This window comes from Pezoporus flaviventris, unplaced genomic scaffold, assembly GCF_033815535.1.
Source record: "Pezoporus flaviventris isolate CSIRO_AGI_PZ_B2104156 unplaced genomic scaffold, CSIRO_AGI_Pfla_v1 ptg000040l, whole genome shotgun sequence".
Taxonomy (NCBI): Eukaryota; Metazoa; Chordata; class Aves; order Psittaciformes; family Psittacidae; genus Pezoporus; species Pezoporus flaviventris.
In genome coordinates this window covers 971,772-984,430 of record NW_026892588.1, presented here as the reverse complement: position 1 = coordinate 984,430, position 12,659 = coordinate 971,772, and the positions used below count along the sequence as shown (strand labels likewise).

General features: G+C 43.9%; 2 protein-coding genes across 2 annotated transcripts in view; both read left to right on the top strand.

Moving 5' to 3' along the window:
• The window catches only part of PLEKHB2 (pleckstrin homology domain containing B2), a 476,827-nt gene that overhangs the window by 367,751 nt on the left and 96,417 nt on the right, over positions 1-12,659 (top strand). The window lies entirely within an intron of this gene.
• Positions 1-12,659, top strand: part of ARHGEF4 (Rho guanine nucleotide exchange factor 4) — a 217,293-nt gene that overhangs the window by 170,267 nt on the left and 34,367 nt on the right. Inside the window, exon 5 of the mRNA XM_061465392.1 lies at positions 1,658-1,797. Coding sequence (XP_061321376.1) covers positions 1,658-1,797 — 140 coding nt within the window. The remainder of the gene's footprint in view (positions 1-1,657; positions 1,798-12,659) is intronic.

Below are 12,659 nucleotides of genomic sequence, written 5' to 3'. Positions count from 1 at the left end.
TTAAGTTCTGTAAATGTGTGGACAAAGAGGAAGGTGAATGTTTTTTTTCCCAAGGCTGAGAGTTTCCTTGGTCTGATAGGATTTGGTAAATCACAAACATCAAGGTGTGAATTGGCAGACATGAGCTTGTCCCCTGGTCAAGTTTCCTGTGAAAATGGCAATCATAGAATCATGGAATAGTTAGGGTTGGAAAGGACCTTAAGATCATCAGGTTCCAGCCCCTCTACCATGGGCAGGGACACCTCACACTAAACCATATCACCCAAGGCTCTGTCCAACCTGGCCTTGAACACCGCCAGGGATGAAGCATTCATAACTTCCCTGGGCAACGCATTCCAGTGCCTCACCACCCTAACAGGAAACAATTTCTTCCTTATATCCATTCTGAACTTCCCCTGTTTAAGTTTTAACCCGTTACCCCTTGTCCTGTCACTACAGTCCCTAATGAAGAGTCCCTCCGCAGCATCCCTATAGCCCCCCTTCAGATACTGGAAGGCTGCTCTGAGGTTTCCACACAGCCTTCTCTTCTGCAGGCTGAACAGCCCCAACTTTCTCAGCCTATGTTCGTGTGGGAGGTGCTCCAGTCCCCTGATCGTCCTTGTGGCCCTCCTCTAGACTTGTTCCAACAGTTCCATGTCCTCTTTATGTTGAGGACACCAGAACTGCACACAATACTCCAGGTGAGGTCTCACGAGAGCAGAGTAAAGGGGCAGGATCATCTCCTTCGACCTGCTGGTCATGCTCCTTTTGATGCAGCCCAGGATACGGTTGGCTTTCTGAGCTGCAAGCGCACACTGAAGCCGGCTCATGTTCATTTTCTCATGGACCAACACCCCCAAGTCCTTCTCTGCAGGGCTGCTCTGAATCTCTTCTCTGCCCAACCTGTAGCTGTGCCTGGGATTGCTCCCACCCAGGTGTAGGACCTTGCACTTGGCATGGTTAAACTTCATGAGGTTGGCATCAGCCCACCTCACAAGCATGTCAAGGTTCCTCTGGATGGCATTCCTTCCCTCCAGGGTATCAACCGAACCACACAGCTTGGTGTCATCGGCAAACTTGCTGAGGGTGCACTCAATCCCGCTGTCTATGTCAGCAACAGTGATGTTGAGCAAGACCAGTCCCAACACCGATCCCTGAGGGACGCCACTTGTTACTAGTCTCCAGCCCGACATTGAGCCATGGACCACAACTGTTTGCGTGCGGCCATCCAGCCAGTTCTTTATCCACCGAGTGGTCCATCCATCAAATCGATGTCTCTCCAATTTAGGGACAAGGAAGTGTCATCATGAAATCACGTTGTGTCATCTTTGCCCTGCACCTCTTTTTCAGAGCCTGTTTTCTTATTCTTGATCTTTTCTTTGCAACGTTTTGTTTTGGGTTTTTTTTCAGAGAATCATACTTTCCAGTCTAGAAAAAGATACAATCATTTGTGGTAACAGAACATGAATGGAGCAAAATTCTCTGAAAAAAGGGCATGCACCAGGCTAGAATTCTGCCCTGCAATTGCTTATATAGTTTTCATTTCTCTTTTTTTTTGCCTTTTTGCTATTACAATGTCTGCCAAGTGCATATAATTGAGATACATATATATATTGATCATAACAGCGTTGCTGTTGATCTTGTGCTCTAGACTAATTTGTTCTTTTTATTGTTGCAGTGATCACTGATAGTGCACTGGATAAGACAGCTCTAACAGATGATGTGGGAAGCGAGGAGGACCTGTATGAGGACTTCCGGAGCTCCAACCACCGCTATGGTCACCCTGGGGGAGGAGGAGAGCAGCTTGCCATCAATGAGGTACTCAGCTAGTTGGTTTCTGGCAGGTTGGAGTAGGAAAGGTGCTGGTTCTTTATGTGAAACGTAAGAGAGGTCAATAAACAAACTGATAATGACAATTTGGATGGGGCTTCAACGGTCATTTACTGGGGGTACCACTTAACAACTGAGTAATGACAGGGTCTGGGCCTTCCGTCAGGGTTCTGTCCCTGACGGTAGAGAACAATGGTGCAAGGAAATGCAGAGCCACCAGTCTTGGGCAGGTAGCTCTCCTTTTAGGTGTTTTTAGAAGAGAAATTTAAAACCATCATCAAGCAGCCTGGCTGTGAGACATGAAATGTTTTGTGCTGAAGGCATAAAGGAAATGTTGAAAAGGAAATAAAATAATATTGGTCTATATACTTTTTTATTGGTGGATGTGAAGGGTGCAAAGCTTCATGTAGGTTTGGTCTCCACTGCTTCTTCCTGTACCCCAATAAATTCACTCTAGGGATGTGAAAGACATTCCTTTTTAGTCAGTGCTTTTAGCTATTTTCTTTGATAATGTTGACACCAATTAGCTTGAGATCAGCGATTTAAAAACATACTACTTATTTTAACTGATGCAATGATCAACATACAAACAGGATTTAAAATGTTTTGTTTTTCTGCAAAAATATGGTTTTGTCTAATGCATGCCATGCATGACCTTCACAAGATGAGAAGGCAAGGGTAAAAGATGTATAATGTTTTCTTGTGGCTAAACTGTAACTGAAACTGTTGACTGAGGCTCTGTGCCCGAGTGTTTGATATATGTAAGGATGGTACGTTTGGGGTCTGCAAAGGCTCCCACAGTGAGAATAACAGCTTTTGACAAACAATAGCAAATGCTCTTCTAGCAGTTTTCCTGCTCCCAGGGCTCAGAATCCCTGACTACGACCTTGGGTGCCTGGGGTGAGGAAGAGACTTGCTGTATTTTGTTCTGTATTTTTACATCCAAGGGCTATCAAACCGTGGCCAGAGCTTTTTTATTTAACTTCAGCTGTTTTGGGCTGTTGTCACTGGAAGCAAACTTTAGCAGAACACCAGAAAACCTTGAGTTGCATTCTCCCACATTTGCCTGGTGTGTTTATGAGGGAGTCTTGGTTACCACTGTGGGAGTCAGCCCACAGTGTGCACTGAGAGTGTAAGAGTGGGGTTTTTCTTCCTTCCCTTTTTGGTCCTTGCCTCGGTAAGTTTGTTACAATATCTCTGATGTGAACTTCTGAATCTGTGAGGCAAGAATTTTACATGAACAGACATGTTAAGTGTTGGAATTGAAATATCTCAAATAGCTGGCAATCAGACAGGCTTATCTTCATCTTCCCTGCTGGCCCAAAGCCTGGGTATCGATTAACCTTTGCTATTTTCCATAGTAGAGCTAGGAGTAATGTAGGGTGAAGATATCAATGTCCAGTCATTTGGTCTCATTTTGTGAGTAGTCTTGTCTTTGTTTTGTTTTATTCAAAACAATATTTTATTAGTCGTGGATAAGGAAACTATGGTAACTGCATTATTCTTGGTCTTCTTGGAAGAAGCAGCTTTCAAATAAACAGAGAGGGTTGAAATACATTTTTAAGGCATTTGGCAGACCAAGTGTTGCATTAAAAAGCAAAACAGCCAGCCACTGAGTTCTAGCTCATTTTGAATCAAGAGAAAATGTTTTTGAAATAAAAAAGAAACCTTTCATAAAACTTAAAGAAAAATTTATTGGCAAGAAAACTAGAGGGGTAAAAGAAAGCTGAGAAGGTTATATAAAGCCCACCTAAGTAAATCAGCATGAGAGTATGTAAGAGCCAAGGAAAGTCAATCAAAAAGCAATAATAAAGGTTTGGGATGGGAAAAGAGGCAGGGAAGTAGTTTTCTTGGGGTATCTGACATTCATTCAAATGCATTCTTTCTGCTCATGGAAAGAGATCTAGTGTTTAGATTGGACTTGGAGTTTACTTTGTGTTTGTTCCAGATGAAGACCCTGTCTTTGTGTCTTTTTGCTTCCACAGTCTAACTGGGTAAAATGCGGTGAGAGAAAAATCTGTATTGCAGAAGCATTGTGGGTCTTTCCTGTCAGTGCAGAAACATTACGTACAGGACAAACGGAGCTTCAAGCTTTATGAAATGTGTTCTATGTGGACTGAAGTTGAGAACATGAGATATTAAGCATACAAAAATCCTGCCTGCCCAATGCTTGAGTGATAATGAGGAAAAACTATAGTGCTTATAAAGTAATTGGCCTGGACAAGTAGGCTCAGGCCTGTTTGCTTGGAAACATCTGATGTGTACAAAGGGTTTGTTCTGTCTTGCTGAGTGAAGGATCTGTATACTTCTGTGCTTTGAAAGAAATGCTACTGCAGTTCAACATGTGGAGTGTTTAGCCCCTTGTAGCCCAACATGTACAGTGTTGTCTTGTGAAAGCAAAGCACTAAATGTTTCAGAAATAACTGCCAGACTCCCTGTTTTTTCCTTATCTCTTATGGTTCTGTGTTTGATAAGCTTGGAATTTGGTATGTGAACTCTTGTTCCTTGAGGAAGAGCACGACTTCATTGCCTTCAGCAGAACAGGATTTTGTATAGGACATGTAACACTACTGTCTTATGTTTTAAAGTGCCAATATGTATGTTACGGATGTTTGTGCTAACCAGCATTGTTAAAAAGATGCAATAAAGCTAACTGGTTCCAGCATATATGTTTCTGATTGAGCAAAGTAATTCAAATAGAAAAGTCTTTTAAACTGACAGAGGGGAGATTTAGATGAGACATTAGGAAGACATGCTTCCCTGAGAGGGTGCTGAGGTGCTGACACAGGGTGCCCAGAGAAGCTGTGGCTGCTCCATCCCTGGCAGTGTTGAAGGCCAGGCTGGACGGGGTTTGGAGCAACCTGGTCTAGTGGAAGGTGCCCCTTCCTGTGGAAGGTGTCCCTGCCTGTGGCACAGGGGATTGGAACTGCATGAGTTTTAAGGTCCCTTCCAATGCAAACCATTTTGTGATTCCATGCTCAGGAAGTGGCACAAGCATCTGCCATGTGCCAAAGGCAGCAGATCTTGCAGCAGTCCTCTCTTTGTCTTACTGAGCAGTGTATAACTGGGGCTGTTGAGTCTCTAAAGCATTATTCTTGTGCTAAACTCTTTGATCACTCACTGAGAAGTTGTTCTAGGCTCACCCAGTGCTCCTCCAGGCCGTCTTAAGCATCAATGATATTCTTCATAGCATTTCTCACGTTATCTATCTACATTCTAATTAATAGAAATCTCTTGTGTATTACATGAGGACAAATTTCAAAAGACAGAAGAAATGTAAGCTAGTGCCACAAAACATTACCATCCCCTTATGTACAGAATAGGTTGAAAAAGCTATGTTCACAACAGTGTTCCAGGCTGAAGACAGAATTAGAATTATTCATCATGTGGAAGCAATAAATCTCCTATCCCAGATTAGTTATATATTACCAATTTTATATCTTAATATATTGAGCATATTGCTCTCCCAACTGATGCTAAATTGCATAGAAACCAGTTAACAAATACCACCCTCCTTCTTGGTTTTTGTATTTTTTTATTTTTTATTGTTTCCGGAAGGTTTAATTCCTTATTTTCTGTCTTCAGTATTTCTGCAAACAAGGTTGACAGCTGTGGTACAGAGCAGCAATTATGATTTATTTGCAGAGTTACAGTATAAAGCCCAGTGCTGCCAAGGACCAGAAATAGTGTTCCCCAAAGGATATGAATCTTTACTGGGTCCTAGTTTTTGTTCCCAAGTGCTTGCGTAACACTGTACAGGGCTCAGATATGAATATTAATAATATGGAGTCAGAATTGTAACTTCTTTCACTGCCTGATGGGTTTAGTTTTTACAGTTCTAGGGTCTGCAAACTTCTAAGGTTGTTTCAGAGGGCTTTTTGCAATGGATTTAAAGCAAATCCATATATTCAAATACTTCGTACCAATTATGACCATCAAATATGAGGATCAGGAGATAAGTGGTCCCAGGGGTCACCAGAGCCATATTTCTGCTTTCTGCCGTGGGCAGCCGTAGCTGCTATGAGCCACTTCCTCTGCCCTTGTCGGCATTAGGTCTTGGTCATCCTCTGCTCAAGGGATCCTCTGCCAGCAGGCTGGAGATGAAGAGTGGGTGATGGAAGCCAGGGTAGCTCACTCTGCAGTGTGGATTATCCTCCTCTGAGGAAAGACAAGGGCCTGTAGTGACAGGACAAGGGGAGATGGTTTTAAACTGACAGAGACGAGATTGAGATTAGACATTAGGAGAAAGGTGACATTCAGTATGAGAATGGTGAGGCACTGGCACAGGGTGCCCAGAGAAGCTGTGGCTGCCCCATCCCTGGCAGTGTTCAAGGCCAGGTTGGATGGTGCTTGGATCAACCTGCTCTAGTGGAAGGGGTCCCTGCCCATGGCAGGGGGTTGGAACTGAATGAGCTTTAAGGTCCCTTCCAACCCATGCTTTCTCTAAATAGCCCTGTTAATGTGATACTCATCAGGAGCAAAAAAGAAACCCCAGGCTTAGCTTAGTTCTTGGGGGAGGAATAGCACATGGAGTCTATCACAGTTTTAACTCCTGAACAAAAACTGTGAGGTGATAAAGTGGAAGGGGCCCTGCACACACATAAAGGAGTGTCTGGGTTATGGGGTCAGTCTCTGAATGGACCTTATTCCACCTTCCGGGAACCAGACTGAAACAGCAGAATAGGAGAGGTAGCCTCTGTGTTTCACCTCTCTGTAGGCAAGGGTGTATCCCCATACACATCCTGACATGTTTAAGGAGGGGAGAGTACTGCCCAAACTCTCATCTGTGGCTGTAAACCAGACCTAAATACAACACTCAAAGGAAATAACTGGAGGCAGCATGAATGGCTTTGGAGTTCTTATATCAGCACTGCCAGCTGTTAAATTGTAAAGACTCTAACAGCTCCTGTTAACGCTTGCTAATGACAGCTTGTGACTATTAGGGTACTCTTTAATAATATCTGTTGTTTGTCAGCATTAAATGTTTTCCTGTTACTAAGGTGCAGAGGGAGGCTTGGCTCCACAAATAGTTTTCCCCTTGGAGAAAAAATGATCCAACAGTGCTGTAACTCCTGAAGCTACTTGTGCCAAATCACTTCAAAGCCCACCTGTATTTTATCCAGTCTGTCTGTGTGTTCCTAGAACTGTGCAATGTTCCCCACCACCTAAAGAAAACATGGCATCTACTGATGATACTGATCATAAGAGGTGGCTGTTTCTTTGTTTTGAAGGCTGCAACCACCCTCCAATGCTTTGGCATCCAGTTAAGAGATCTTTTAATCCACACCAGTGGCATTGTATCCTGTTGAACTAAGGGTTACATTGCAGAAGGTCTTGGCTTCCTGCCTGCCACTTGTAGTGTGAGGACCATTTACCAAGACTCCAGGGAGATTGTTAAAGCCTTGCTCTGCTACACTAGAGTTAGTGTGGCAGGCTGTCACCAACCCTCTGAGGTCCTCATGGTCTGTACCTGCTGAGACCTCTCACATGCACCCAATCACAGGCTTTCTAACCTGCTATCCTTCAAACAGTGCTGCCTGCAGGACCTGGTTGTGGCACACACATGCGTGATAAGGCCCTGTGCAATAACAGTCAAGGATGTGTCTAGGTGAAAATGAATGATTTCACCATTTGTGTGTAAAGTGGGAGCCTTCCTTTCAAACCTACTCTCCGTCTGATACAGAGAAGGACCTTGGCCTTGTTGTATCTCACTAGCTATTCTTGGGAGCTCCTTGTTTAGGTTTTGGGGATCCTTGGTTTGGTGCCTAACTCTCCACAGCTGTTCTATGGGAGGAAGAAATCAGAAGCACTGCAATGTTTGCACCCCTTCTAAGACGTGGTTTCAGAAGTGTATCATAAATTAAGCTGCAGTTATTCCTGATTGAAATAGTAGCCTGATGTTGTGCAGAGAACTAGTCTGTTTTGCAGGGTCTTGGTGTTACAATTCACTCTGCCAAGGTCTTCATTTTAAAAACAGTTTCAAGGATGTCCGTGCCCCAGTTCTCTAGTTCAAGAAACACCTGTGATGGAGAACAGCACAATAAACAGTACAAAGATTTGCAGAGAGGAGGGGATAAAGAAGGAATGTGTCAGAGTAGGAATGCTGGATAAAGATTAGTGTAGAGGTTCAGTGTTTGCATAGAGACAGAGGAGTGAGTATATCTGGGTTTATACCATACTTGTACCTCAGGCACCTCTCAGCATGGTTTTGATACCAGAACATTTCTTGGATTTGTTCTCCTCTCTCCAAATCCTGATGTAGAGCAGCTCCTCTCTGTAGTTTTGTTTTTTTCCTAATCCCCAGAAGACGTTTGAACCCAGCGGTGGAAAACAAAGTCCCTCCTGGCTCTTCTGGCCTGTCAGAGAGCACTGTTAATACCTCAAAAGATCTTGCCTGGTAGCTTCAGCTGTGTGGCCAAGGCTCCATGTCCTGCACCGGTAAACTGAGGGCACAGTTAGCAGCAGGTTCAACCATGTTTTAACACAGTGAAGGCATTGGCAGATTCCTTGTAGTTTTATGTTACCACTCTGATAAAAACAGCAAAACTGGGAGCTGTAGACGGAAGAAAGATCAGTGGGAGGAACCAAGCTGCAGAAGTACCAGCCCCCTTTTCCCGAGGCTCACGGAAAGACTGCCCCTCACTCTGGGGGCGCTTGAGGCCAGCCCTTGCTCAGTGCCCTCAGCATGCCCTGGGAGAGCCACGGTTAAAGTGCATGTCAATCACATGCCTGCCCCTTGCCGCAAAAGGAGGAGATGCTGCTTGCATTAACCCCACTACTCCCACACTGGAACACACTCTGTGGGCAGGCACACACAGCAGCCTTTGTCCCCAGGAGTGTGGGACTGACTGACACACCTCCCCATGGCACATAATTTCGCAGACTTGGATTGAGTTGGAAGTGTGATGAGGGCCTCAGATGACAGGAGCAGAGATGTGCTGCTGTACAGCAGTTGAATGTCAAATTCAGCCTATTTCTTGCAGTTCTGGGTTGAGGGGTAGGTGCAGTTGTAGGGAATGGTGAACTACAAAGGTGTTGATAGGCGTTATTCTTTTCAATTGTACTTCTAGCTGCTTTTATCTGTAATCTTTAGAGAGGATCCTGCTTCTGGCTGTTCCACTAACTTGCCTCTGGCAAGTCTTCATGTCAATGGGTTTTGTGAAAAGAAAGCAGGCTGCTTGAGTTATCCAGTATGGACTGAATGTCCTGTTTTTTTTTCATGTTCCTCTGTGCCTAATGTATGCTTTGCTAGTAAAGCAGAGGAGCACCTTGCTCATTTACTCTTGGGGCTGTCAATTTCCCATCCTTGCCTTGCTGATAATTTTGACAGCCACTTACCAAGTTTGCTTCTGAGCTGTATTTTAGATTCTGACTAATTTCTTGGTCAGTGGTGCAGGCTCTTGGAGGACAGCCCACCGAAACTTGTTCTTTGGGGTATGTTGTTCTGCTGCATTTTTTCCAGCCTGCTAGCTCTAAACCAGAGGTATGAGGAAAAGGTGGCCTCAGAAGGCTGCTTGACTACATTAAGTTTCTGCCCTGCTTTTCTGTTGGGCATGGCATAAGAATGTCTATCCTGTTTCCTACTCACAGTGTGTGTATGTCTTTTACCCTCTCATAGCTTTTCTTATGCTCATACTCCATGGAGATTGTTGTTCTCCTCAGCTCTCCTTTGGCTCCTTTAATTGCATCAGAAGATTTGAGGATCCTCAAATTAACATTATTACATGGCAGCTTGGTAGAACTTTACAGAGCTGTTACTTGTAAGCATTTTTCCTGTTTTCTACATCCACAAGACTGGTGTGTTCTGTAAGAGGTGAGGAGGCTGAGCAGTCAGAAGTGTCAACACCGCTCTGCAGCTAAAGGAACCTTGTGCTCATACTTTATAATGTGTGGGCTCAACAAAATGTGCCAGACAGCCCAAAATTGAGTGGCTTTCTTGAAAGCTCCTGTTTACCCAGAGAGAAAGGAGTCTTATGGTCTAGAAAGAAGAAAAAAAAAGTAAGTCCTGTCCCTGTGGTGTGTCGCCCCACCACCACCTCTTAAAAACTCTCACAGGGCTTACTTACCTTTTAGTGGTTCTTTGGCTCTGTACACTATGCATCTTCATCTGCTCCCTGTTAGTCACCACATTAATCTTGTCACTCACCTTGCACTGTTATTCATCCCCTTCTCATCCAGACTTTTCACTGCTTCATTGCAGCTTCCTCTGTCCTTACCTGCTTCAGTCCCCACAACTTTATTCATTCCAGTTCCTTCTCTCCTTTCCCTGACTTTCTCAGAGTATTTCTCTGCCTGTTTCTCCCTTCTTTCTCTGTTCATGCCCACACAGTGCCCAGATGAAGAGCATTCCTTGTCTTTATGTTATCTGTGGCTGTCAAATGTTCAGGGTATCAAAATTAACGCATTAGAATAATTTCTAGGACCTCCTCAACACCACCTCCCTTGGTCACTAAGGATGTTGTTACCACTCTGTCTGTTCCTCAGCTCTGTAGAGTATCATCTTCTATTCTGACCCCTTTCCAGGGACTGCATTCAAGCTGTTAATCTTGCCAGGTCTCTACGATGCATCATTTCCTTTCTTATCTATCCGTCTGTCTTACCGTATCTCCTATTTAGTTTGTCTTTATTTCAGAGCATCACTAATAGGGCATCCTTTGTTCTGCCTGTGTCCAATCTTGTATTGGCAAGATCTATTTTCCTGGGCTATGGCATGGACTGTGCCAGCCTGTCTTTGCTTCTCTCTGCTTGTTCCTTGCTCTACCCATCTATCATAACATGCATTGTTTTATTTCCCAGACCATTCTTGTATGTATATCCCTTGCCTGTCATCTGTCATTCAGTATTGAGAGAGCAGTTTTCACCCTCAGCCAAACCCAGATGCATGTCCAGCGCTAGTCACATCCACCCTGGAAATGTGTCATTTTCTGTGTATGATGCTGGGTGCTCCCATGCAGATACCTCCAACATGTTAATGGTTACTGTTGCTGTTTTTGAAACTAAAACTTGTTTTAGGAGAGCTTGATTTTCTAGCTTTAGTAGAGTCTGAAAGCAAAAGACTGGTTGCTAAGCACATTCTGTAATTTTTTTAGGGTTTCTTTTATGTCTTTTTTATTTTGTAGTAAGGGGTGACTCTTCTAAATGGCTGCTTTCCTTGCAGTGTACCAGCGTGGCCATGCCTTAATCCACGCACTGCACAAAGAAACTGTAAGGCTAATTTTCTTTCCATTGATAATTATCTCCTGAATCTTAGGACTCAAGAAAGTGAACAACTTGTAACGTTTTGGCAGTATTACATGACTAAACTCTCCAAGGAAGTACTGTCTGTAAAAGCTGTGTTGGCTTAAACCATGCAGTATTAGCTAGAGAAACATGCAGTGAGAGTAACTGTGCTCTAGTAAGAGTGTTACACACTGTAAAATTCAGAGCAAATTGTGGGCCTCTGACAGACTACTTTCTGTTTTAGAAATACATGATCATATGCAGTTTAAGAAGCTGTACTTGTTCTGATGCTTCCTGGCTGTGGCTCAGTAGTGAATGACATCAGTTAGGGAGGCGTTAAGCCGCAGTTGTTACTGAGGGTTAATTCAATGCATAACAGGGTAGTTGTGTAGTTTGGATGCTGGGCAAAGTGGTATTTGGGAGTTAAGGAAATGGGTTTCTTGGATTGATTTGCAGGTAGGAGTGCTTGCCCCCCTCTCAGTTTCATTCTCAGCCCTTCTTTTTGATTGCTGAACTGAAAACCTAGTAGAAAGTTTTTCATTGATTGTCCACTCAGAGCCTGAATTCTTTTTTGAAAGATGCCTTTGAAATGGTTCAACAGGTAGAAGTATTTTCATCACCCAGTTAGTGAAATAAAAATTAATAGAAGCTTCGTCCTCTAGAGGCTCTTCATCAGCTGTTATGAAAAGGGCAGTAATAATTCAGTGTTTTTTTTATGTCAAAGAAAGGTTGAAGGGGGAGAAACCCAGTCATGTGGATGCAGGTGAAGTTTGTTACTTGGGCTGTTGAAGGTTTCTGTGTGTCCTGAATATCTTCTCTTCCTCTCTAGTTTTGTATACACAGCATCCAAACAGCATGTGATGCCAACTAGAGGGACAGGGGAGTTAATATTTGTGTCTGTGGCTGCATTGGTGTAAAAAGAGAGTAATGCTACTTCAGAAGATACCCTATTTAGGAACAACTTGTAAGAAGCTGGTATTTGCATAGTGGGTTTGCATGTGTCATGGGTTAACCCCAGCAGGCAGCTAAGCACCATGCAGCCACCATACAGACGCTTGTTAATTCCTCTGTAGTGGGATGGGGGAAAGAATTGGAAAGGTACAAATGAGAACTGGTGGGTTGATATAAAGACAGTTTAATAGGTAAAGTAAAAGCCACGCATGCAAGCAAAGGAAACCAAGGAATTCATTCACCACTGCCCATGGTCAGGCAGGTGTTCAGCTATCCCCAGGACAGCAGGGCTCCATAATGTGTAACTTGGGAAGACAAACACCATCACTCCAAATGTCCCTTTTCTTTCTTCTTCCCCCAGTTTTATATGCCGCATGTGACATCATATGGTATGGCATGTCCCTTGGATTAGTTGGGGTCAGCTGTCCTGGTGGTGACCCTTCCCCAGCTCCTTATTATGACCTGCTGGCGGGGTGGTGTATGAAGCAGAAGAGGCCTTGGCTCTGTGTAAGGACTGCTCGGCAATAAGTAAACCATCCCTGTGTGATCAGTGCTATTTTCAGCACAAATCCAAAATGCCACACCATAAAAACCCAGGTGAAATCAGTGCAGCATGGTAAGCAAACCTCTGTTGATCAAAGCAGGCAAACAAACCATGAGCCAACTGCCTGGTTTGTCCA